This window comes from Rutilus rutilus (genome assembly GCF_951802725.1).
Source record: "Rutilus rutilus genome assembly, chromosome: 17".
Classification (NCBI taxonomy): domain Eukaryota; kingdom Metazoa; phylum Chordata; class Actinopteri; order Cypriniformes; family Leuciscidae; genus Rutilus; species Rutilus rutilus.
The window spans coordinates 28833380-28861203 of NC_140230.1; the positions used below are offsets into that span (position 1 = coordinate 28833380).

Genomic DNA, 27824 nt, shown 5'->3' on the forward strand with positions numbered 1-27824 from the left:
GTAATAAATAAATAAAAATATGATTTATGTTTATACTGTTCACATAAAAAATATAGGTAGACTGGGTACAGTTGAGACACTTTTTGCGTTTTGATTTTTCACACAAAAATAGATACTGAAAAGAAGTGAATTTCCACATGACATGCCACATGACATTTCATTAGCTTATCGACTAAGATATTATCAATCAATAATACCCAGAAGTAGTTTATATTTTCCACAATTATCTCATGAAAATAAGGTGCTTTTTGTCTCAACCTTGTCTCAACTGTACCCATATGTGGTACAGTTGAGACAGTGCATGGTACAGTTGAGACACCCATTTCTAATGATGTAAAGGTAACTAACCATTCATTCTAAATATGAAAAATAAAGACAAATAAAGAAAATAACAATTGGGCAACATTTACGTTTATTCAACCATTTATATTCATTCATTTTATTTAAATTAGCACTGGTTAAAATTGATAAAGCAGGAACAAGATATGAAACAATATTTATTAATTATACACAGTTTAAATATCACAAATATCAAATTTTATTTTCATTTGCGTCCTATGTTGGCTAATTACGACGTTTAACCTGTTATCATAACACTGCACAACTAAGCAGTGTGTTTCCTAATAGAACTCTATCGGGGGTACAGTTGGTACACGTGTGTCTCAACTATCCCCCGCTGGCCACCTCGCATATTTCTCTAGATTTTGCAATTACCTTGCATGACACAATACCATGAAATATGCCAGTTTTTAGGGCACAGAATAACGTTTGTGGTGATACCAGTTACGTTTAACAGTCATATAGGGATAGTAAGCTATTTATTGTGGAGAGTGCATGGTGAAGTGAACGTCCTACTTTAGAAAAAAAACTTTTCCCGATATTTTCGGATCGGAGATGCGTCCATTGTTAAAATTTCCCACGATCAAAGAGGACACTAATACGCATGTGCACAGCAAAAATCACAACTTGTGCTTGCTGCGAACGCAAGTTATTTAAGGTGTCTCAACTGTACCTATGTCTCAACTGTACCCAGTCTACCCTACACGACTTTGCTATAGGATGCTACAAAATTACTTTAAAAATAACAATATAGGCGTTTAAGAAAGATCTTCAAGGATTAATTAGTTTGTAAGAGTTCCAGTTGTATACATAAATAAATTCACAAACACACACACACACACACACACATATATAAAATGTAATTAGGGGAGAAATTTATACTTTTACGTTTTCTAATGTATCCTCCCTCGTTGTTTTATTTAGAAGGTTAAAATGATGTTATCATAAGACGTTTGAAATGTTTTGAAATGTATACTCATACAGTATAATTGTTTAAATCTGGCCCAGCATTGTAGTTAATACCAATAAAAACAGTGTTTTTGTCCTTTTCGCAAAGATTGGTCCGTTAACCAGGTCGTTGTGCGCGTCTCATCCAGTCCAGTAGGTGGCGGTGGCGGTTATGATCGTGGTCCTTCATCACCGCTGTAGCATTTCCCCGAGTGAGTAATACAGATATGTAGTAGATGATGGTGGCAACATGCGATCTTTTCAATCTTTGAGCTTTCGTATTACGTAGATAAACATACCAATATTTTTATTCTTAATCATTTTGCTCGCCTAATATATCGGTAGTTAAAGTACATGTAAGTATCTTAAACTATTGTGGGCGTCTTTTCATTGAGATGGCGGTGTTTAACTTTCTTTATTAACGTGCTGTGACTTTTATGATATAACTTCACAGCATCCGATTTTAAGTCGTCGTCGTCGTCAGTTTTAATCATAAAGATCCAGAGCTTAAACAGTCATGTCAGTGACAGGTAAGTTAGATTCGCTAACGTTAGAAGAGTTCGATGTTTCCCCCCATCATCAGCCCACTGATCTGAGTGAAAGGACACTGACACCAGAAGAGACGGAGAAACTCAGAAGTGACCGGGTCTTAGTCTCAGACTTCAAGCAGCAGAAACTCGAAACGGATGCTCAGAAAAACTGGGACTTATTTTATAAAAGAAACACGACGAACTTTTTTAAAGACAGACACTGGACCACCAGAGAGTTTGATGAACTGAAAAACTGCAGAGAGGTAAAAGATTTTGCGAGCATTTGCTGTAAAATGTTTGAGTTTGTATGGATGATTGTAACTCTATTCTTTCAGTCTCAAGGACAGAAGCTGGTGTTGTTGGAGGCTGGCTGTGGGGTTGGAAACTGTATTTTCCCCCTTCTGGAAGAGGATCTCAGTATCTTCATCTATGCCTGTGACTTCTCTCCACGAGCTGTTGAGTTTGTGAAGGTAAAAGTGATGGAATTGCGTTTCCTTTCAATGTAAAGGGTTAGTTCACCCCAACATTTAAAAATGATCCCATAATTTACTCAGTAATTTGACTTTATATGACTTTTTTTCTTTTCTTTTTTTCCCCCAGCCAAACCCAATCTGAGGTAACGTTAAAAAAATATCCTGGCTCTTCCATGCTTTATATTGGGAGTGAATGGTACCTTGTTTTTTGAAGCACAAAAAAAACGCACTCATCCATCATAAAAGTGCTCCACACGGCTCCTAGGGTTTAATAAATGCCTTCTGAAGCGATGTGATGCGTTTTTGTAAGAAAAATACACATATATATAACTTTATAAACTATAATCACTGGTTTGCGGTAACTGCTGTACACTAATCTGGTTCCGGTGGAAGAGTGACATCTGACCCGACGCATGACATATTGACGAACTCGGAAGCGCAGAGGATAGAGCAAAACAAAACACCAGTCACGAATTAGAAGTCTAAAACGAGAATCTGTAAAGAGAAATGTCTTGAGTTTGTTGCCGAGCCCTATTTGTTTGAACCGCGAGAGGCGTCTACTCTCACCTAAGCTTACGCCGCTCCTACATCCTACGTCAAACGCCAGAACTAGATACTCTCATGAACACGTGAACGGACATTACCGGAAGCTTGTGATTTACAGTTTATAAAATTATAATTATTCATATTTTTCTTACAAAAACGCATCGCTTCGCTTCAGAAGGCCTTTGTTTAACCCCCTGGAGTTGTATGGATTACCTTTATGATGAATGGATGCACTTTTTTTTAGCTTCAAGGTACTATTCACTCCCATTATAAAGCTTGGAAGAGCCAGGATATTTTTAATATAACTCTGATTACTTTTGCCTGAAAAATAAAGTCATATACACCTAGGATGATTTGAATGTGAATTATAGGATAATTTTCATTTTTTGGTGAACTAACCTTTAAAACCCACATCTGGTCAAACTTTATCCAGCCATATAATGTTGCACATTCATACGCTTATTGTTTTGTATGTAATCTGTCTTTATTGATTATTATTCATTATTATTGCAGCAAAATGCCTTGTATTGCACTGAGCGATGCCTTGCGTTTCAGTGTGACCTCACTAAGGATGATCTTCAGGCCACCATACAAGTGGAAACAGTGGATGTAGCCACACTGATATTTGTTCTGTCTGCAATTCATCCTGAAAAGATGCAGAAAGCCCTAGAACAAATTTTTAAGGTACTGCTGAGGTCAATCTGTGGTTTAAGGTATCACAGTGCATCAACTTTTAATTTAAAACAAGTAAACTTATGGTGATTTTTCATGTGTCTTTGCATAACTAAGTTTCTTTGCCTTCTGAAGTCATTTCTCCTTCCTAAACAAACTCTCAGGTATTAAGACCAGGAGGTATTGTCCTCTTCAGGGACTATGGACTGTACGATCATGCCATGTTGAGGTTTAAGTCAGGCAATAAGCTGGGGGAGAATTTCTATGTGAGACAGGATGGGACCCGTTCCTTTTTCTTCTCAAGAGGTCAGTGTAGAACTGCTTGTTTTTGATCATCTGTATTACTGCATTGAAGTTAATGTATTGTTTCTTTTTTCTTTCATTTGTTCTTCTTATAGAGTACTTGGCTGGTTTGTTCCAACAGGCAGGATTTGAGACTCTTGTGAACGAGTATGTGCTGAGAGAAACCGTGAATAAAAAAGAGGGTCTGTGTGTTCCCCGAGTGTTCCTGCAGAGTAAATTTTGCAAACCTGTTTCCTCGTAATGACTAGCATAAATAAGCCACATTTTTGTACATTTTTTTTCCCCAAAGTATTGTGCAGTAATTTATTGACTTTCTGCCGCAAATGTTTTTACCATCTCATAATGAATTAAAATGGATTTTTCAGTTATTTGGAATTCTTCATCTCATACTTGGGTATTGTCAAGTCACCTTTATTTATATAGAGCTTTATACAAAACAGATTGTTTCAAAGCAGCTTTACAGTAATAAACAGGAAAATAACAGTATCTGTGATGCAAACAGAGTTCAATTTTGCTGTAAAGCTGCTCTAAAAAGAAAATAGTGTCATTGTTCTGATGAGGTCAGTTCAGTTCAATAACTGTAAAGATCATCAAATTTGAAATCAGTTCAATTCTACTATAAAGCAGCGCTGTAGAAAACAGTGAACAGGAACATCGTCCCGTTCAGTTCTCATAGTGTCAGTACAGTCAGATCAATAATATTGTTGAATATTATGTGTGTTTTTGTACACAAAGATAGTGTATGGTGTTCTGGGCAGATTCTGGATTTTACATAAGTGTGTTACAGCGTCCCTGGTGGTCTAGTGGTTAGGATTCGGCGCTCTCACCGCCGCGGCCCGGGTTCGATTCCCGGTCAGGGAACGTAAACTTTTTCACACAAATAATATGGTCCGTCCAAGTCCTCTTGGGAAATTCGTACGTAAGAGGTGGGAACTTGGGAAGTCGTGTTTACGACGGCAGGTGCGTTCAAGTCATTTTCGTCGGAGGAAGATGGCGGAGTACTTTTTCTTAATTAAATACACAAAAGTACAGTAAGGTTCTTAAACTCTTGTTCTAGAATTTGAAGAACAAAGAAACGTGCATCAGATGTACTTTGTTTTTTTTAAAAAAATGTTTTTAATTAATTTATGAAGCCACTGCCAACTGTATCGTTACATGTTGCATTGTTATATTATAATGCCATCATATTCTGTGCAGGCAATTAGCTTACTGCGCTGTAATTAGAAAAGCCTGACAATATCACTGCTAAATACCTTTGTGTATTCCGTCATGTTTCTCAGTGACGCCCACAACTCGTAAAGACGGGACTTAGAGAAAATCCCGAGCTCCCCACTGGTATTTACGACATTGTGGTGGCGTTCAACTCGTAAATACGATATATACAAGATGACTTGAACCAGCTTGAACGCACCAAGTTTTGTTAGGTGCAACATGCCACCTTTTTTGTGCAAACCCTGTTTTCCCTGTTCACCTCACCCCAGTCGGCAACAGTCATTGTGTTAGTTAGAGAACTAAGATGGGTACAAGAAAACACATTGGAATCACACTGAAATAAGTTGAGAAGAACAGATTTGTAATTTACTTATTTTCATCTATCCATCTGCTTAAAGCCCATGTTGCAGGTTTTTTTTTTTATTTTTTTATTAATATAACCTTGTATGAAAATACCATATGAAAAGTAAATGCAGGATTAAAAATTGTTTTGCAAGACATAAGGGCACAAATTTAATAGAAAACGTGACCATTTCCTTGACCGTGTTGAAAAAGCGCTTTTTTTCACCATCGCGTCATATGACGTCACATGAGGTAGTCGTTCGGCTCTGCGTTCGCGCTCAGTGCAGAGATAGGTTGGTAGTCAGTTGGAGCGGTCATGATTCAGTGTGTTTTCTGTGCTTATTGTATTTCAATGAATCATCGTCGTGGTAAATGATTGTGAATTATGGCCTGTCAGGACATCGAGTCCACAGGTTTCCGAATAAGAAAAAGGACGGTGCAGTCTTCCGTGCCAGTGTGCGTTTTGTGCCGGGTAAGAGACGGGACTTCACTTCTGCTTCTGCTTTGAAAAACGCGGTAGTGTGGACCGAATGATTATAATCCCGGCGATATGTGCACACTGTCCCAGCTCCTTCATCGGGTCGCCCGGTGACGGTCCGCCATCAGCATGTGGTTCGGCCGCCAGCGGGAAACATGACGCTCACGGATCCGTCAGAGATCACTTATTGTACATCTGTTTTACAAAATGTGCCTTGTCTTAATTTAATTCATTAACATATCCTACATAAACTTGTAATGTAATGCATTTATGTGTTTGTTATTAGTCTGCAGCCGACACTATTATTATTATTATTATAAATATAATATATTATGTTCTATAATTCATTTTCAATCTGTACAAACCGACTTTAATGTTTGTGTTGGCTGTTTCTACATATAAAGTTTTTATACTTGTGATTGTGATCATTTATTTTATTCATCGTCACCAAATGGGTCAATTCAAAGCCTTTATAAAGTCCCTCTTCCTCTGGAAACGGTCTCCTAATGGCTAACACACACAACACATGCAGGTAAGGGTCTAAGTACTAGCTTTGCTATTGCCTGATACATGATGATAATAATCTGTACAGTATTGTGATCTAAGCATAGTGTTGTACATATCGTCGGCTAACGTGAATACATCTATAAACTAACACTGTTCTCTCGCCCTGTTCTCCTCACACCACAACTCGCCGTTCTGTCTAATCCTGGCCTGTCCTGCTCACTTGGCTTCATATCAGGCTCATAATTATATGATATCATCATATATATCAATTATAAATGAATTATATATATATCATACGAGTAAACATTTAGGCTACAATTCCCTTTCCGAGCTGTCATCCATTGCTTTCCTATTCGCTAGTTGATTTACTTTGACCGCTCTACCTCATGTTACGTCACTTCAGGTTCGGCGGTTTAAGCGATTTTCAAATGCGGAAGTAAAAATTTCTCACAAAAACGACCCCAGAAGCCTAAATAGCGTTTTATAAGTATATGTTTATATTTAAATCTAGTTCCTACATTATTTTTCTATACATTGGCTTACTGGGTACTCTAACCTGCAACATGGGCTTTAAATGACCGTGCTTAAATACATAGACATGCGCGCGTTCCCTCTGATGAAAAGAGTGCCCGACCGGGTATCGTCATCAAGTTGTCGTGGCCGAGTGGTTAAGGCGATGGACTAGAAATCCATTGGGGTCTCCCCGCGCAGGTTCGAATCCTGCCGACAACGAAATGTTTTCCGTTTTACAACTTACACCTTATGTTAAATAATGAAAAACATGTTAAGACCAAGCGTCACGTGACGTCCACATTGAGAGCATGTTAAATGCACGATATGTAGTTTTCGCCGCTACAGGTCACTTTTTCAAAACAAAGGCATATCTTGATAACTCCGTGAATGAGCATGGAAGGGAGCTGTCGTCTCCACTTCCTCAGGCGACGGAAAGGAATCCGACGGACTCGGGCAGAAATCATGTTCATGGATGAGCTAAAGTATTTAAGTTTTATTAACGTTACTGCGGTATAAAGCCGGACGGGCCGAGAGCCGTGAGACATAGAATGTAAAAAAAATGAAGATCTATTTGATTAAATCTGAGATATTTCTGTCCATCCATGATTGACAGCTACACAACTGACACTTTGATGGTTCAAAAAGTTCATAAAGAGATTGTAAAACTAATCCATATGAATTTGAGTAATTTATTCCAAATTTTCTGAAGAGACTCGATCACTTTATGATTAACAGATTGAATTTCGGCTTATATTCACATAAAAAACATTGATCAGAGAACATAAACAGCAGCTCAACCAAACCTGCTTGACACATGAGAACAAACATTGGTTCTTGCACGTCAAACATGCTTGAGCTTCCATTTACCACAATTAATGAATGTGTATATGTGAATAAAAGCCTAAATTCAATCTGTTCATGATATAAAGCGATCGTGTTCCGAAGACGAACTACTTGAAGGTGAGTAATGACAGACTTTTCTTTTTGGGGTGAACTAACCTTCAGTTAAGTTAACCTATATGCAAAAATATCAGGAGGGGACATCATTTCATCAGGAGGGGGCAGCATTGATCTATGTATCCCACTCTGTAGCAAATGAGGCATTGTTAGAATGCCTTCTATGCTTCCTTTAGCTTTTTGCACAGCATCAGCATGTGAGTTGTTGAAGCTTTGTTGAAGTCAACATGTCGCCCTCTTACAGATATGTTTTATTAAATGATTAGACTAGCTGTTAAAGTATGGAGTTTTCTTTTGTGTCTTTTTTATTCAATCAAACATACTGAAAAGTGTTCGAAATGCACAAAGACAAATAAAGGTTTTCAAAGATTTACATGCACTGCAAATAATTTTATCAACTTCTTTATTTTTGAGACTTTTTTGCTATCTTTAATTTTTTTAATTACAAAATAATTAGTTCTACTCTCAAACACAGTATGTTTGATTGAATAAAAAAAGACACAAAGGGAATTAAATATTAAAGAAACACTTTTGAACACGCAACATGCCACATTTTTGTGTCAATGGGTACAAGAAAAGATGCTGGAATATTTTAGTACTTCCAAATTGATGTGGGTTTTTTCCTCTGATTTGTGTGACCGACCGCATATACACTAGGGTATGAGTTCGGCCAAAGACAATTATATTATATTATGTATTATATTTGTTTAATGATGCAAATGTAAATCTGTGTGTGTGCCAATGGCTGTTTTGCCCCGTTGAGTGCTGTTCGGAACTGTTAGGACGTAATTTAGGATTGTTAGGACTTATGTTAGGAACAAGTTAGGAATTGTTAGGAATGCGTTAGGAATTGTTAGGACTTATTTAGATTGTGTTAGGAATGCGTTAGGAATTGTTAGGACTTATTTAGATTGTGTTAGGACTTGTAACAAATGGTTAGGAATAGTTAGACAGTCTGATCGCTGGAAAGATGTTGGAATATTTTAGATTTTGTAAAATCAGTCCCTCTGATTTGTAAAACAGTGACCGACCGCATACACTGTCAAAGATATGAGTTGTCGTGGCCGAGTGGTTAAGGCGATGGACTAGAAATCCATTGGGGTCTCCCCGCGCAGGTTCGAATCCTGCCGACAACGAATCGTTTTCCGTTTTACAGCAAGTCGGAAGCGTCATGTCCTCACGGAGAACACGTGAATGGGATGTTTACAGGACACTAAAGTTGATTTTGTGAAAATATAACCAGGGAAGCCTTTCTGAGCGGATAACAAATAAATGATCCACACGTTTCTATGGTAACAAACGTGGCGTTCTCCACCGAATAATAATGGCGGACGATTTGGACGATTTACTTGATGAAGTCGAATCAAAGTTTTGTTGTAGCACCTCGGCGTCCAAACAGTTAACAAGTTATGTTTCAAAACAAACGGACCAAAAGTGTGTGTATCCCAAGGACAAGAAACAGTCAAGGTGGTAAGCTAGCGGGATTAGCACCCGAGCTAACGTAGCCAAAATTAATCCAAATAAAGTCAAACTAAAACCTTTATGTATACAATATAGCCAAACACTTTTAATACGTTGTAGATGTGCGATATTTTATATTAGCAATCGGACTAAAATGTAAACAAACAAAACATTTTTTTTGCTAGGAGGCTAACAAAACAACGTCTGATCAATGCATTCTTATCGTCTCTAACATCTATACAAAACCAGATTCTTCCAAGTCAGATTTGTAATAGTTTGATTTTTATTTCCACGTTTTCCAGAAAACAAGGCGGTAAAAGAGCTGAACACGAGAATGATGATGTTGACGCTATGCTGCAGGAAATTCTGGATGATGATTATCAACCCATCAGCACACATGATGTAAGTGAACAAAGCAATACTTTTAATTTTTCAAATAACACTGAATAGCATTAATATTGCTAGTTGTTGCTGACAGTGCACATTCATCATCTGAAAACAATCTCTTATGCTCTGAACAGGAACCCATTTCAGGAAAGACATCCACAAGTGATTCCTTTTCTCAGACTATGTCCAAGAAGTAAGTTTTTGGTTTCACATGCATGTAGAAGTTATACAGGAGAAATTGAGCATTTTAAATGCGAAACATAATTAGATTCAAGATGTAAGATGTGTCTCAATGATTAACTCTTGTCACTTTTCCCTCAAACAGATGTTGCCCTGTGTTTCTTGGTGGAAGCGCTATACTACATGGTATTGGAACCAGCGTTTCTCAAAGGTGGAAATTACATCAGAATCCGTCTTGCCTGGTCTTGAGGGCCACATGCATATTTTAATGATATTTTAATGCACACATTAATAACAACAACCAGGATCACAATGCATATAGGCATTTTCCCCATTGAGAAAGCACTTCTGACCAAGTAATTCAGTCATGACAGATTTAGTTAGATGTGCAAATGTATTCTGACTGTAGTCTGTAACAAGAACTCTTGTTTTTGAAGGGCCTGCAACCAATTAAGATGTACCTCTTGTGACTTCAGCGTACTCACGTTTGACGATCACGAGTGGGACTTGTCCTGCAACTATTTATTTTTCAGGTAAGGTATCTGCAAAAATGTCAGGAGGGAACATAATTTCATCAGGAGGGGGCAGCATTGATCCATGTATCCCACTGTAGCAGATTAGGCATTCTAAGAGGCTCACTTAGCCCTTGTTTTTGCACAGCATCAGCTTGTCAGTTAATGATGCCTTTGTTGAAGTCATCATGTCATCCACTTGCAGATAAGCTTTATGAAATGTTTGGACGGGCTGATAAAGAAATACTTTTCAACACAAGCGTTCAACAACGCAACACACCACCTTTTTTTGTTCAAACCCTGTTTTCCGCCGGACACGTCATTTCCTTATTATCTTCATCACAGTGTCTTGCAGCGTCTCACTCAACTTTAGCATCAAACAGACAGTGAATCATTCGCACCATGTCTTTTATGTAGTTATCTTCCATTTTTAGGCCACGATGCACTTTGCTGCTTGCTCAGACACAGTCGAGCTATAAAGGGCCTTTGTGTTTTAATGATCTACTTTTTAGAGATGTTCAAGCTTGTATTTTTAATAAGGAGAGCATGTGGTTGGAATTTGTCAATGAATCTTTAAAAACTTTAACTTCAGGCTTCCCCTTTTAAACAGGTAAAATAAGAGCTCATCAAGAGACCACTTTTTCAGGATCGTTGCTCTATTTTACAGTTTCCATTGCTTAGTTTAAAATAAAAGATAGAATAGGTTTGAAAAGAACCCTGAAAAGAATACCTGAAGTATAATCTCTTCAAAATACTTTATGGCTGACAGACCATATCAGGAGTTTTTAACCACGTAAACAGTGGTTAATATCTGAGGATATTTGAATAGCTTGGAAAATTTACTTGGAACCTTATGTTTTTAATTGTCTTCACACGAATGGTTCTTGTATTTAATATTCAGGTATATAGCAGAATCCTACACAAGGTCATATTTATCTTCAAAACTGCATTTCAATTACGCAGAATATGAGGTGGAAATGTGCTTTATTGTTGTGGGAAAAAAAATAAATCTCTCTCTGAGAGATGTATTTTGTAATACATTCTCTTAAAGGGATACTCCACTTTTTTTGGAAATAGGCTCATTTTACAACTCCCCCAGAGTTAAACAGTTCAGTTTTACCGTTTTTCGAATCCATTCAGCCGAACTCCAGGTCTGGCGGTACCACTTTTAGCATAGCTTAGCATAGATCATTGAATCGAACAAGACCATTAGCATCTCTCTCAAAAAAATGACCGTGTACTAAGACCGACGGAAAATGAAAAGTTGCGATTTTCTAGGCTGATATGGCTAGGAACTATACTCTCATTCCTGCGTAATAATCAAGAAACTTTGCTGCTGTACCATGGGTATAGCAGGTGTAATGATATCATCAGCGCCTGAAAATAGTCCCCAGCTCGGTAACTTCCAACGTGACCGGGACTAAGTTTGTGTAGTTTCAGCCGGCAAGCAGGTTGTCACGTTGGATATGTTGACGAAAGTTAGCCTATTTTTAGGCGCTGCGTCATATCATTACGCCTGCTATACCCATGGTACGGCAGCAAAGTTTCTTGATTATTACGCAGGAATGAGAGTATAGTTCCTAGCCATATCAGCCTAGAAAATCGCAACTTTACATTTTCCGTCGGTCTTAGTACACGATGTAACTACAGAAGAGTCAAGTTTTAAATAGGAAAAATATCGAAACTCTTTGATTTTTTTTTGAGACAGATGCTAATGGTCTTGTCCGATTCAATGATCTACGCTAAGCTAAAAGTGGTACCGCCAGACCCGGAGATCGGCTGAATGGATTTGAAAACGGTAAAACTCAACTGTTTAAGTTGTAAAATGAGCCAATTTCCAAAAAAAGTGGAGTATCCCTTTAACCTAGTTTATTGTTCATTGACTACTATTAGTATGCCATTAACGGGTTTATCGGCCCCCAAAAGTGTAAACATTGCGCCTCCCAGGAACCATTAAAACATTGAAATCAGTCCGCTCCCATCTGTCAATCTCTATCCAGCTCAGCCAATAGCGTGAGTTTGGGGCGTGGCTACTTGTAGTCATTACAGACATGGAGGCTTTCGTATGCTATTGAACATCATCTTTAATGAACTATATGGAGAAAGAGACTGCATCACTTGTGCATGAACTTGTTTATCTGTGGGGAACCCCAGGCGCAGCCGGTGTGGGAACATGGCTGGCCTTGCACAGGAAAAGACATTCAGCTTCGGTTACAGAAGTGCAAGCTAAAATTCGCTGCATTTAAACTTTCAAAGATTATACAGGCCCACGAACACGTCAAAACAGAACATGGTCAACATGTTAACTATGTACAAAACCAGGGTTTTCAACAGCACAGATCTAGGATTCCAACTGCTCCTTCCTTGCTTTATAAAACAAACAGTACAACTGCCCTATCGAGATATTATATAGGAGAACTTCCCACTAAATTCTGCCCATGCCTTAAGTGGTTTGGTTTGGCTTTATTAATTCTCGCTGTTGTGCATTCTAACAGTGCAATATTTTTGAGATCTATTAGCCACATTTTAACTGCCGGAAACGAATATGCTTCATTTTTGTAATTCCGCTAGGTGCCACTAGTGTACCAGAAAAGCTTCCATTTTTTGTGCAATAAATAATAATACAACTTTTTTTTTTCTTTTTTTTTTATAATATTGCTTTTATTTTTCATTATGTTACTGAAATGAGACCTGGACAAAAAGTCTGAGGTAACCACTCGACTTAACAGCTTTTTTTGCTCTTGTTCAAAACTGCCAGTCCCAATTTGAAGCGATGAAGCAGACCCACATTCAATATATTAGTTCTAAAAAGTCTGATTGCAGTCGGTGATAAATTTCCAAAGATTAGCCGAATTGTGTAACTAAGCGCTCTTGGTAGAAATTGGAGATTTGTGAACTACAAGTACAGTAATATATTCAAATCCTCACAAAGCTTCTGCTCTTTTCCCTTTCTTTAGGAACAACATGCCAGACTATAACAAGCTAAAAGCCAAACTGAGGAGGAGAAAGGGAGTGCGTGCGTATGCCTGCCAGTGTAGCTGGCACTCTGCCCTGTCCCTCTCAGACCTGAGGGAGCAACAGCAGCTGAAGTGGGTTTGCGGAAAACACAAAGCATGAACTTGAGTCTGCAACAGTTCTCCCTCTGAAATCTCATCTGTGTCTCCCAGCAAGTGTTGTGCGCTCCCCTCCTCACAAAAGAGAATGCTGGTCATTTTCAAAAATATATATATTTTGTGCAATTTGCTGGGCTGGATAGCAAAGAATTATTTTCCGTTTTCTTCTTTGAGTGTAGTTTTTTTGTTTCGTGTGTGAAGTAATTGTGAGTCTCTTTGTCTATACTGCATTCTCCCTTAGAGTGATGAAGCTCAGTGGATGGTTTATATTATAGACTTTTTTTTTTTTATAATTAAAGGACGTAATGTGTTCAAATATTGTAAATACACATGCTAATTTTTAGGCATTTTCACAATTAACAAATAATGGGATGCTTGATAATGGTTTAGAATGTTTATTATAATATAGATGAACGATGTTGATTTATTTTTCTGTTCTTCCGGTATATTAAGAGATACTCAGGTATTGCAAGGGCCCATTTGCGTTACATTCCACGGTTTTCAGGGATGTGTTGTTGTGAATCATCTGTTCAAAATATTAAATACAAAACATGGTCCAGAGAATAAAAAATAAAAAATAATGATGTGCGCTTTTCTACATTTTTTTTTATACCTTACCTACTGAGAAAAATCTCAAGCAGTTATCATGCTGATTTCACCAGGTTTCAATGTTAGCGTAGTCACAATCGGAAGATGCAGCAGAATCGTCCTCCCTCTCTTTTATAGATGGTACATTCACGTACGATGCCTCTGATGTTGTACTACTATTATCTGTTTCTAAAATAAATTAAAAAAAAGTAAGTGCCAGTGAATTCTTTTACATTCAAATTGGTCCTGCTTGCTGTACAAGGTTCAAGGTTGCTGTACAAAAGATCCAGGTTCAAAAGAGCTGTGTGATTTCAGAAAGGAAGCTCTCTTTGCAAAGAAATATCGTCACGTGGTTAAGTACAAGAGGTACCTTGACTGAGGTTTCTAGTTACATGCTGTTCGTCGTGACCGTCAGTACTTTCTGTCGTCTGTGCAATGTGGGGATTCTGAAAAGACATCTCAGGAAGTGATGGGCTTTCCTCACCTTCCAAAAACAAGAGAGACCAATTGTAACTATTTTTAACTATCAAGCTGTTAAAAGATACAACTAGCATTATGCAGATAAGTCAAATATACAGTGGTTTACAGATCTGAAACCAAATTTTAGAGTTTTTTTTAAATATATTGAAATTGAACAAAAGTTGGGGGGCAGTTTTTACATGTTTTTGAAAGTCTCTTATGTTTGATGAAAAATACAGAAGACAGTAATAATTACAAGTTATTACAATTTAAATGAACTGTTTTCTATTTGAATATATCTAAAAAATATAATTTATTCCTGTGATAGCAAATGACTCCAGTCTTCAGTGTCACATGATCCTTCAGAAGTCATTCTAATATGCTGATTTGCTGCTCAAGAAACATTTCTTATTATCAATGTTGAAAATAGTTGGGAAATAAGGTTTTTAGGATATTTATAATTGTATTTAAAACAAAGAATCATGACAAAATGACAATATAAAAATTCTGCACTATTTCAAGGTCAAATAGAATTCATGTTTTGAATTTCTCAAAGTATTTTGCTGATAATACAAATGTGTACAAAAATACAAAAAAATGAAAAACCAAAGGATTTTTCACTTGTGGTCTTAGATGTTTATCTATTGCGATGGTTCATTCATACCATATCGGAGACAGCCGTTTTCATCAATCTCTGTGTTCTGATAGCACTCTTCTGATGAAGTACTGACTGAATCATTCTCATCTGCAAAGCAGAGAAGAATTCACACGCTTCCTTATCAAAATGCACAGTTGTCAATATTGTTGCATTGTTAAAACAAAAAGGTACCTCGACTGTGGGCACGAGGAACATGACAGCCGCCGTAACCAGCAGTGTTTCCTGTCATCTGAGTGCTGTGGGGTGTCTGTAGTGACTTCTCAAGAAGTGATGGGCTTTCCTCGTCTTCTGCAGAAGACAGATGCCTGAGGTTTAGCTGACGGAATGAATCCTCAGAATGCTCATTGACAATACCCATCAAACTTCAATTTAAAGGAATAGTTCATTTCAAAATGAAAATGCTATCATCATTTACTCACCCTCAAGTTGTTTCAAGCCTGTATGAATTTCAAAGAAGATATTTTGAAGAATGTCGGTAACCAAACAGTTGATGTACCCCATTGACTTCCATAGTATTTTTGTCCTACTATGGAAGTCAATGGGGTCCATCAACTGTCTGGTTACAAGCATTCTTCAAAATATATTTATTTGTGTTCAACAGAAGAAAGAAATTCATAAAAGTTTGACGGTGAGAAAATTGTGAATTATAATTTTTGGGTGAACTATCCCTTTAAATTGCTTGATATGAGCCTACCACAGTGGAGATTCTTGTCCATGTCCATCTCTGTGTTTTGATAGCACTCGAATGAAGATGTACTGTCTGAATCATTTACATCTACTGCTGAAGACAAAGAGGATTCATGAATGTGTTATGTATTTCCCTACTACAAGATACGGTTTACCCTTAAAGGCGAGAGAAATATTTAAAATCAGAGTGATAATCAGAGCTTTACCTTGACTGTCAGTGTCTGCTAATAACACAGTGTCACCATAAGACAAGGGTGCAAACTGTGAATTTTCATGCATCGATGCCGCTTCCTCACCTTCATGAGGGGGGGGAAAATATCAAATATTAGTAAATACGCCTACACATGTTCCCTCTGGATTAAATTACTCAAATTAACCTAATGTATGATTTATTTGTGCATACGTGACTTGAAATTGTTGTCTGTGTCGGTCTCTGCGTTTTGATAGAACTCTCCAGATGATGTACTGCTTGAATCATTCACATCTACTGCTAGAGACAAAACAGGGTTCATAAATTTGAAATGTATTTCCCTACCAAAAATACAACTTCTCATAGAGGAAATATTTGAAATCGGAGGTTTCAACCAGCTTTACCGTTACCTGGTGAGTTATGGTCACCATAAGACAGGTGTGTCAATGGTGACTTTTCATGAAGTGATGGTGTTTCCGCACCTTCATAAAAACATTTGATTGTTAGTATTTTATGAATATTCACAGTAATAAAAAGAATCATACTATTTTATTAATATTATGATGCATACATCTAGACATGTTCTCTCTGGATTAATCAAATGAAGGTGCATCAAAATGAACCCGAAATATGATTTATTTGTGCATACGTGACTTGGGAATGTTGTCCTCTGTGTTTTGATAGAACTCTCCAGAAGATGTACTGCTTGAATCATTCACATCTACTGCTGTGTATAGAGCAAAAATATATATATATTTTCTTACTAAAAGTTGTATAAATACGGTCACATTAGATCAGTGTACTTTGACTGTGGGTGTCAGGGATACCAAAAAACAGTGGTGTCAGTGGGGGTTTATCACCTTCAAAACAAAGAAAAAATAAAATATAGGTAATCTTTGGTAAGAGCAAAATATCCCATGTGTCCGATTGATTTATTCATTCATACCTGACTTGAAGGTGTCCATGTTGATTTCCACGTTGTGTGCATTTCTTTCTCCACAGCATGTACTGTCTACATCATTCATTTCTCCTGCAAGAATTCGTACATATCAAATATGGTTCTTCACAAGTCACTGCTTATCCTTTAATGCAGAGCCTTTGACTTTAAAAAGAATATGTGATATGTCCACAATGCTAAAACAAAAAAACTAGTGAACTATTTTGAAATGCTAAACTTTTAAAATTACCACAGTTTTTGACGGAACTTTATTATTTCTATTGATATAGAACCTACCCATGTCGGCTAAAGTATTTCTTGTTTCGTCTCTTTATATAAGTGAAAAGGTAGGACCCATCACATCCTGACATGAGTGTTATGAAAGATCTCAGACAAGAATCAAATGCCAGTGTTGCACTGAATTGAATATTATCTTGAATATTGCATATTTCTGATACCATAAAGCAGGGGTCCTCAAATAGAGGACAGCGCTCCGGTTCCGGACCCTGGCTTGTTACAACCGGACTCCGAGACATGATGACAACGGTATAACAATATTACCGTTTCTACAGTTTAAAGTGAGCAGTGCGTCAAAACAACGGAAAACAGTGCACAACACAAGCGCTCATGGTCGCTCAAGGTAATGATTTTTCGGTGCTTTATCCTCTAATATTTTTATCTAGAGCCAAACAAGCTTCATTCAATCATTCAGTTCGCGATGCTTCTCTCTCCCACTAAAGAAGCACCAGATTAAGAGCTGAAGCCGAAATGCTTATTCAAACAACAGCAAAAACACAGTGAACAGCAAAATAGATTGATACTTCTATTAAAATGCAAAATGCAGCAAATTCAATTATTTTTATCGGTCATACATAATGTTTATGACTTTGACAATTCAAATAAGCAAGTTTTAGTTTTTCATCTATACATTTAGCATTATTAATCAGCATGTTAAGAGCATTTCATAAAAAACAATGTTATAATTAGGGAAACTTTGTTTTCTGCTCAAGATGAGAGCGTTTTGATGATCATGTACATTGTTGATTTGTTTGTTTTTAGTAGATAGGCCTACTTATTTTAAGCAAAATATAAAAATATTTTCAAGAGGAAACTCCTGAACCCCCATACAGTATATTTTCTGTCACATGGCCTTCTGCCATACATCTAAATGTAAAAATAATAATACCCTGATAAAACATCGGATCCTACATTTTAATATTCATATCTCAAATTTTTTTTTTTTGAGAAATTCTCAGACTCCACTGCTTTGGCTCCAAGGGCCCAATATACTCATCTATGGTGACTATTTAGGTTTTTTTTTTTTCTTTAACAAAGTACTGCTGGCCAGATGGAAGTTTATAACTAATCCAAAAACAGTATTACCTCTGCTGGGAAGGAAATATAGAGGCTGGACCACTTGGAACTTTAATTGAAAACCCATGCAATTTAGAAAGGCTGTTGATGGCACTTTTGTACATCTGCTCTCATAACAAAACCTACTTTGACTTGTTTCATAAGGGAGATGTCAGAAGCTGGAGCTGAAGTGCTCAGTAGTTGCACTGATAGTGGTTTAGTTTAATGTGAACTTAAGTACAGAGGGAAACCATTTTTTCCTCCACTGACCCGCACCGACCTTTTTTTAAATCTAAAAATCTCTGTCGCAACTTTTCTTGATGCGTGACATTTTAAATAAGGACTGATTATATATCTGTGGTCATTTGCAGTAGAAGTGTTGTCTGCTAAAGCAGCATACTTGGTGAGTTGTTTAGATGCAGTCTTTGCGGTCGAATGCTGTTGTGATGTTCATAGTCTGAATCAGAGTCAGAGTTGTGAGTGGGTTGATTTAATCTCCTGCTGAATTTACGGCCATAGTTTGAGCTCATTCTCGGGCCAAGACTTTCTGAGGAATGAAAAACAGAAAGTGCACATTTACGTCAAATTTAAAGTTTGACCATTACAGAAATTACAAAACATTTCATGTTTATGGCAAATACAATCTCATTGTATATATATATTAATCATTACAGATCCAATGCATAAATACTGAATCACTTGTTTACAGAAATTGAAAAATAATGTGGTTTAACCCATATTTTGTGAAATAAATGAGAAAAATCACAAAATATTGGTTAATTTGATTTTGATTAATTTACATATCATGTACAGAATATGGCAAATTTTCTCAAGGGAAAAAATAGCTCAAATGCTGTAAACTAATCAAAGAACCCTGTCAGTTGGTACATTACTATACTATTAAAGGTTAAAATTAACTGATTTATATACAAACAGTTAAATTAGCGGTTTTATTGACATCTTTCCATGGTTGAAACACTGATTGAGCTCGAGACATGAAACAGATTTGTACTGTATTTTTCAACATACCTTCTGATGTTGATTTCATGCTATAATTAGCAGTAAAACGGAAGAGATGATCAATTCACAAGCTCTCTGCGCTTCTCTAAAAAAGCGATCTGTCATGCCACATTAAAAAGCGCCAAATCGGTATTTATTGATTGAATTTCGTAATAAAATTCTAAATGAGAATCGATTAAAATCGACAGATCGATATGTAGGCGACTAAATACTAAAAAAAGAAACAAATCAGTTATGAGGATGTAGAAATAAAATATATTGCAATACAAACCATACTGCTGCACCCTGGCATCCGTGACAATTTGTGTGTTATAGACTCCTATCTGTACATTGGACTGGTCCTCCAGGCTGGTGTGGGAATTACTGTGATGTTGATGAATCACACATGCTGTTGGCAAAGAGGATGAAAAAGAATTACTTAAACTTCCCCATGCAGCACTAAGCCTCTGCCTTAAGCTTTTGTATTGCTGTGGTAACTAATGTCAAAAGAAATAGTTCACAAAAGGTTTGAATCTCTTCATATTCTATGAAAAAGCATTTCCTGATATTTGAATGGAACGCACTAAATGCACACAGAAATTGGCAAAGAAGTGAGTAAGTGAGTTTGTTTGAAGTTTATAACAATAAAATATTTGTAAAAACTAAAGTGTTGTACTACTACTCAGAGATGTTCTAAATTTCATTTAGTTCTAAGAAAACTGGTTTGTTACTTCTTTTCCAATACCACTTTGATAAAGCAAAAATATATATTTTTCAGATTTTGTGATGACTGCTTTTGAATATAAAAAGTGATTATAATCTACTTGCCCTTTATTCTTTTGAAATGCACACAGACAGCAGCATTTATAATAATAAACATAAGTAAAACAATAGATAAGATGATGCAGCCAATCGCTGCTGCTGAAACTCCACGGCGGCGTTCTGTTACTGCCACTGCGGTTGACACTAAAATAAACAGAGAAGTTTTTATTGATAGAAATGATGCAGACCATTTTTTTTTTTCATTCATTTTCTCTTTTGAAAAAGAAGAAACTGAAGCATCACCTGCCACCGGTGTTGTTATCTCCAGCTTGGTTGTGCTGCCTGTGGGTGTGTTCTCAACACTTTCTGTATGAAAGACATTTAATCCACTGGATACATCAAAGAAATTCAAGACTTGTCACTCTGTATTTCACAACAAAACACTAACAAGCTGAAGCTTATATATGTGTGCTTTGACATTTCAGAAATACTGTTGTAAGCATGCCCTACTTTTTACCCATTTTCAGACCAACTGACGTGGAAATTATGTCCATCCGCCCCAAAAAGTTAAATCTGACCTACAACTGAGAATAAGAGCTGAAACAAAATGTGTTAATGTTCCACCTCAAGAGGTCACATACTACAACCTCAAATACACACAGGAAATGTAACATTAGGCTCAAAAAGTTAGTTCCTGCATCCCTATTCGCATACTATCCATCCTAAATAGTATTAGTATTAGTATCGAAATTGGAATTAGCGTGTCCCAAATCGTAGTATGTTAAAAATGAGTATTCCAAAGATACCCGGATGGTTTGCTCTTTCAAGTTAGAATTCAAAGTGCAGATCCATGCACACTCTAATGGCTCATATTTCCCTCAACCCGTTGTGCATTAGATGAAAATTCGACTAGAACTACAAACACAAATAAAAAGTGTTAAAAACTACAAATGTGGAGAATGTGCGAGTCCGACGGTTAAGTAGAGAGGTTTAGTGAAAAAATATTTATTCATTGTTTTCCACCATATATTTCATCTGCAATAGCATTGTGATTCTCAACTTTTAAATGCATCATTATGCAAACACATGAGGAGAGTTCTCCACATGAAAGACACATGCCTGGCAGATCAACGTGCTTCTATTTTCTCTCCAAAAGAATCATCCGGAATGTGGATGATATGAACTCCAACAAGATGATTGACAAGGCAGATGACAGGATGCACGTAACTAAGCAACAGAGCTGTCAGTTAAATTAATTATGACTAAGTAGTATGTCCAAAAGCTTGCCTACTTGCCTGTTACACACTCAAAAGTATGTACTTTTTCCTTCACAAAAACGGTATACTTTTAGGGCATATAGTATAAGTAGGCGAATTGGGAAGCAGTGAATGTCTACACATCAATTGTCAACATGAAGATGAAATTGCACCTTTTTACTTTCCTACTTCACGATTCATCAGTGCATGTTATTCCAAACAAAATGTCTTTGTTCTCTTTAATCTAAATATAATAACTTGCTTTCCTTTCAGTTGACATTCAGACCTTGTGGACTGCTTGGATAATGTTAAACAATTGCCAAATGCCTATTTAAAGGTGTTCCAAGCGATGTCACGCATTTTTTAGGCCAAAACATTTTTTGTCACATACAGGAAACATCTCCTCACTATCCGCTAGCTGCCTGTCCCCTGAACACACTGTAAAAAAAACGCGATCTCTGTAGACAGCCCAGGCTCCACAAACGGCAAGAAAAACAAACTGGCCCAGCCTGGACCACGAAACATAACAAACAGTGTTCTAGCTAATAACCAACAAGAATGATTTGGGGGTGGGGGTTGGGGGGTTATTGCGCGTGCACATGAAGGGGGGTGTCGGAGTGGAGGAGAGAGAAGCATGAAGAGGGAAGTTAGCTAGAGGAGAGATGTCCTAGACAACGACTAACGTTAAAAATTTATATTCTTGAGAATTTTGATATGGCCGACACACGACCAAAGAGACGACGTTCCGATGAACAAATAACAAAGAATAGGGAAAAGGAGAAGGAACGCGCAAAGTCCCGAATTTACATAGGAAGGTGACGAGAACTCCGCCGGCAGAAGGGCTTCCAATCCAACATTCAGGTGGCTCTGTTTTTGCTGGACAGGTGGGTTTTTCAAATCCAGTTTGGTTTTTCTAAATGGTTCATGTCTGTTTCAGGAAGCACGGAAGGGAGGGGGAGGGGACGGGAGGAGGAGGAGGGAGGGTCGAGCTAGCCTCCGTTTTGTTTGACAATACTTTGAATGTCAACAAGAAGTGACGTCACCCAACATTGCTTATTTCACCTTTAATACTGTTTAAACAAATTACGATTCTGCTATGTCCACGTTTTACCATACAATCAATTCCCACCCTACATATTTTCTAACTGAAAATTCTTTTTAACGGAAGTAAAATGGGTTGCAAACTTGAATTCACCTTGATTTCAATGTTCTTTCTTTGTGTAGAAAAGAGTGGTGTTTTATGTTATTAAGCATTTGCCAATTAAGTGTACATGTGTATAGTACCTGAACACACAATGCCAGCGTCTTCCTTATGTCCACAGTAGTTGGAAGTGTCGTTGATGGGGCCGCACTCCCATAAGTTCCTCTCTGTGCCGTTGCATTTCATTTTGCTGATGTGGATGGCTCCGCTGCCGGCCTCAAAAAAGGCGTTTCTTATTACACTGCCACATCTCAGCTGGGCACATACTACTTGTCCACTATTGATGTCAAAATTATCATCACACACCGTTCCCCATTGCCCAGAATGCACCAGCTCCACCCGTCCAGCACAGCGATCAGGTCCTCCGATCAATCTCACAGCCTGGTGCTCTGGAGGACAGAGGTTCAAATCACAATTAAAACATTGAGACAAAAGTAGAGCACTTATCAAAACATATCTGAGAAGATCTCAGATGACTCACCGCAAATGACTTCAGTTGCATTTGTGCAGTCGCCTTCTGCGGCTGTAGTGCAGTTGTGCAGTTTTGAGTCTTTCAAGATGCAGTCTGCAAGACAAGTGCCATTGTGCACCGTTGCAGTCGTGCCGTTCTCAAAGACGTGGCCACAACCAAAAAGTTCACAAATCTGGAGAGCAAACTTTTCGTCAGCCTCAGCATCCAGAAGTTTGAGGGTCACATGGACTGTAGTGTTCTGGTGAAGAGCCCTGAGCACATCAGAGCAGCCCTTGGACAGACTCAGTGTGGAGAGCTCAACTAGTTCAGAAGGAGAAAAGGGACATAAATGATTTCATTGACTAAATTCATGAGAATGATAGGAACAGTTAGGGTAGATGGTTCACATTTATATCTTCACAGCATGCTGGGTTGAGTCAGAAACTTTTCCAGCATCGCATCCTGGCACTGATCTTATCTGGGTGTTAATTCTGTTCTCAGTGTGTATTTCTAGCACTAGACTTTTATTTAGATCCAAACAGCAAAGTGAATATGTAAACCGTGGGGCATTGTTTTGTGTTGCAAAACGTTGTAGCAGTACACTGCAACACAGCCACATCCCGTGAGTCACTTCCTGTGGAAATGTCATATTGTAGCATGGAGGACACTGGGGAAAGAACTTTTTTTTTTTAGAAAGTTTATGACATTGCCTCCACAGTGTGGTTTGAGCATATGAAGTTCTCCTGATTTATGACTACAGGATGCAGATTGTGTCTGTGTATACTGTTTGTGGAATTATGATTCATTCTGAAGGCCTTTCTTTAGAGTGACTTTTAAATAGGGTCAGAGGTCACTGGTCTGGTGTTCCACTGTTGGTGGTGGGACATAAATGATTTCATTGAATACACTACGGTTCAAAGGTTTGGGCATGTTTTTTGGTTCATTGTTCATTTGGTTTTTTTCATGTTCAAGGTATGTTTTTTTCTTCTTTTATTCCGATTTTTTTTTTTTTTTTGATCAAAAGTGACAGTTAAGACATTTACATTGTTGCAAAAAAGTTCTATTTCAAATGAGTGCCGTTCTTTCTATTCAATACACTACGGTTCAAAGGTTTGGGGTTAGTATGTTTTTTTTCTTTTATTCAGTTTTTTTTTTATATATATATATATTGATCAAAAGGGACAGTTAAGACATTTACATTGTTGCAAAAAAATTCAATTTCAAATGAATGCCGTTCTTTCTATTCATCCAAGAATTCTGAAAAAAAAATGTATCAAGGTTTCCACAAACTGATTTCAACATGGTTATTAATACGACATGCTTCTGGAGCACCAAATCAGCATGTAAGAATGATTGAAGGATCATGTGAAACTGAAGACTGGAGTTATTTGCCATCACAGGAATAAATAACATTTTAAAATATATTAAAATAGAAAACATTCTTTAAAATTTGTAATAATATTTTACAGCATTACATTTATTTTTTGCTGTGCTTTTGATCAAATAAATGCAGCCTTGGTCAGCATAAAAGATGGATTTCAACAAAACAAAATCTTACAGACCCACTTTTGTAGTTTGGTATCTCACACTTTTCACAAATAGGGTACAAAATAGGTTCTGACACTAAAAAAAGGTTACCAAACGGTCGATGACAGGAGGTGCCGTGTGTTAATGTTAATCATCAACCTCAGGAGGTCATATTAAAAATGATATGAGAGTCTTTTATTTTCTGTTAATTTTCTCCAATGTTTGCAACTTTTACAACCCTGTTAACAATTTGTGGTGTTAAAAATAGTTGTGAGTGGAATAAAACTGTATAAAGTAATACTGATGTAATGAGGTCACGGCTTTGAACACGGCTCAACCAATCGGAACCATGGACAGAAAGAAACTATCCGTTTTATAATACTAATCAAACCATTATTTATTTAAACATTAAATAACCATCAAAATGTGTAAAACAAATAATAAAACATATCACTTAATAGGAACTTGCTAGTTTGGATGCAAATTAATAAAGTAAATAAAATAATAATAAAGTAAATAAAATTACACTTTCAAAAAGATAATTTATATTTTAATAAAATATAATTTTTCACAATAATTTGAATAACAGGGTTGATGAATACTATAAACAAAGCAATATTTTTACAAATTGGGAAAACAGAATGAGAATATTTACTCGTCTTCTCATGAAACCCGTAGAAAGGGTCAGAATTGTTCAATGTTACTATGTAAAATTACATTTTGAATAGTTAAAATTATTTAGTAATTCTATAATTTTAACGGACTGTCAATAGAATATCAATTCAACAACAGATTGTCAAAATGATGACATTATTATGTTTAATTGTTGGATACAGTCGAGAGACAAGGGTCTTCCAATTAAGTGCAGGGACATTTCTGTGGGACTCCAGCTTTTCTTTACCTTCTTCATGTCTGATGTCTGTGTGATTGTGTAGGGCATTTACTTGTACATATTAAACAGTGCTTAATGATTTGAAAATTAATTGTACTGCGCAAAAAAAAAATGAAGCGGCTGCCTCCGGGGTGGTAGATTGCTCTCACAGTTTTGTGCAATCTTACTGATCTCTTTTCTCTGTTCTGTTTGATGACAGCGGGTTGGTCTCAGCAGGCCTACCCCAAACACTGTTCTCATGCACATTGTTCATCAACATCTTGATTAACTGCTTGATTCCTCTATGGCCCACTTTAAAAAATGTATTTGATCATCATGAGATTGCTGCTAACTACACCCACTGATAACACTGATCTAGACATCATATTTTCAAAGGAAAGGCACAAGTTTTCTTAAGAGTAGTAGAAATCATTCAACTTACTCTGTTTGTCTGAATTATCAGCATGCTTTGCCATACTCTGGGAAGGAAGGTCATCTGTACTATTATTGAGCCCTGAAGATGAAAAGATGAACATCATGAGTTTTGCTGAGAACATATTACTTGAAGCCAGAGGGCAAAAACTGTCAATTAAGTGTAAAAGTAGAACAGAGCGCTCAAATCTAACGTCTTCCAATCTGCTGTAATTCTTCTCAGTCTACAAAGACAATATTCATCAAAGACAATATTCATCAAAGACAACAGCAATGAGACACTGTTGAACAAGACGCATTAAAAGTGCTCAGCTAAACATAAAAACAACAAAAATGATGCTCTGCAAAACTACGGTAATGTTTGTGTTGGGTTACAAAGTTGTCTACAAAGTTCGCATTTGAAGATTTTGTCATGGTGGAAAAACAATTAAATATAGGCCTACAATGTCCTGTGGTGTGATATTTGGCAGCTTAACAGAATATGAATGAGACTGTAAGATGAAATATGTACAAGCTACCTAATAATAAAGTTACGTCATTGTAGTGATTTATAACTATAGGACTAGTTCTTGAAACCCTGCTGTGTTTTAAAACAGACTAGATAAAATGGCTGTTGATCAGGTATTTCAACACCGCTTGGTTGTATTTCAACAACTTAGTTTCTCCATCCGTTGCATCTCCAGCTGATGCTCGTCTTGGTCATTATACTCAAAAAAGTCACCGAATAAAATTGATAATTTTTTTTTTTTTTTTATGCATTTGTGACACTATTTAAATGTTCTCAGGGAATCAAAAAAAAAAAAAAAAGATTACAAAAATGCCATGATGTCTATGTCCGCTTTTGGCACTTAAACAAAAAAGATTCTCACGGAATCAAATAAATGTAATAAGTAGCCTATAGGTTTATAATTAATAATTAGGACACTATATTTGTTGTAATAAAAAAATGAGAGAATTAGTTATTAAATAAAAATTTATTTGTGAAAATTTGATGTATACTGAGATTATTTGCAAACTTTTTCTCAGATTAACAGTTATTTTATACAGACCAATCTTATTCATCAAACACACTTTGTATTTGTATTATTATGCACTATTTCTGTCCGGATCCCATCTGTGCTATGCATTCTTCACAGCAAAACACTTATTCTATTTTTGAATCACTTTTCTAAGGCCTTGTAAAATGTCTGCTTGTCATGTTAATAACATCTGCAGGTTGTTGGAAACAAAAACTAAAACTGGCTATAAGGAAAATTCAGTTTCAGTTTTTTTTTATTTTTAGCCATTTTATGCATTTGACTTTCAAATTAAGTCATCTTTCTTCATTCAATCTCCTGTGAAGTTCAGCTTATTTATTCACCAATGTGTCACAGTACACTGAAGTGCACAGACGAACCTCTGGTTGCACTTTGTGCAAACAGCTCTTTGGAAAAGAGTCGTAATGAGCCGAGGCATCGATGTACTTTCTTTTATCACTTCAGATTGCATTGTGCTTCATTAGTTGAACTGAGCTTTGTTTTAACCACAAAGCATGTCGTACAAAAAGTCTTTTGTTGAAAGTGCACATTTGATTTTCCATCTATGATAGTGATTGTTTCTCAAGAGCTATTTAGATGGATTGTGCAACAGTCTTTGAGAATTGTACAACCTCTCTACTCAAGTATCATCAACTTAATAGACTTTTTCAATTAAATATTAGAATATGTTAAAAAAAAATGTTAGATTATAGAATAGAATATCGCAGTTGAACACAAGCTTTTCAGATGAAAGACCCAGTCTGCCTACACAACCATACATCAGAACCATTTTTACCTTGAGACAAGGACAAAGCCTGGAGAACAACACACAGCAGCAGAATCGGCATCTCTCAGTCAGTCAGCCTAACAGCCAAAGATTTGTGTTCGTCCCGTAACTCTCCGTTACTCTGACTGATGAACGTGACCCTGCACATTCAGCCTTTGGTGTTTGAGCAGTTGCAGC

At 36.9% G+C, this 27824-nt stretch overlaps 4 protein-coding genes across 11 annotated transcripts in view; 3 read left to right on the forward strand and 1 right to left on the reverse strand.

Moving 5' to 3' along the window:
- Positions 1-27824, forward strand: part of dek (DEK proto-oncogene) — a 379089-nt gene that overhangs the window by 20795 nt on the left and 330470 nt on the right. The gene's annotated exons all lie outside the window — the stretch shown is intronic.
- On the forward strand, positions 1443-4179 carry mettl6 (methyltransferase 6, methylcytidine). Of its 3 annotated transcripts, XM_084384854.1 has the most exons (6): positions 1503-1643; positions 1742-2080; positions 2153-2287; positions 3350-3520; positions 3673-3814; positions 3907-4179. In XM_084384854.1, the coding sequence occupies exons 2-6, from the start codon at positions 1805-1807 to the stop codon at positions 4050-4052; spliced, it is 870 nt and encodes a 289-aa protein (XP_084240980.1). In that variant the 5' UTR covers positions 1503-1643; positions 1742-1804; the 3' UTR covers positions 4053-4179. The 3 variants fall into 3 exon arrangements, with proteins under 3 accessions (XP_084240979.1, XP_084240981.1, XP_084240980.1); XM_084384853.1 differs by having other exon boundaries at positions 1443-2080; XM_084384855.1 differs by having other exon boundaries at positions 1479-2080; positions 3392-3520.
- On the forward strand, positions 8908-13860 carry cfap418 (cilia and flagella associated protein 418). Its single transcript, XM_084386065.1, has 6 exons — positions 8908-9287; positions 9584-9683; positions 9803-9861; positions 9994-10059; positions 10286-10381; positions 13318-13860. The coding sequence occupies exons 1-6, from the start codon at positions 9145-9147 to the stop codon at positions 13475-13477; spliced, it is 624 nt and encodes a 207-aa protein (XP_084242191.1). The 5' UTR covers positions 8908-9144; the 3' UTR covers positions 13478-13860.
- Positions 13853-27812, reverse strand: LOC311276419 (uncharacterized protein). 6 transcript variants are annotated; one of them, XM_084386064.1, is made up of 19 exons: positions 27657-27812; positions 25855-25926; positions 23045-23335; positions 22647-22952; positions 20410-20472; positions 20173-20310; positions 19637-19753; positions 18746-18892; positions 17002-17085; positions 16705-16779; positions 16466-16537; positions 16269-16352; positions 16072-16161; positions 15873-15959; positions 15350-15466; positions 15185-15265; positions 14432-14545; positions 14092-14250; positions 13853-13999 (listed from the first exon to the last, which is right to left on the reverse strand). In XM_084386064.1, the coding sequence occupies exons 1-18, from the start codon at positions 27706-27708 to the stop codon at positions 14129-14131; spliced, it is 2112 nt and encodes a 703-aa protein (XP_084242190.1). In that variant the 5' UTR covers positions 27709-27812; the 3' UTR covers positions 13853-13999; positions 14092-14128. The 6 variants fall into 6 exon arrangements, with proteins under 6 accessions (XP_084242190.1, XP_084242188.1, XP_084242189.1 ...); XM_084386062.1 differs by having other exon boundaries at positions 16269-16355; XM_084386063.1 differs by having other exon boundaries at positions 15873-15956; positions 16705-16782.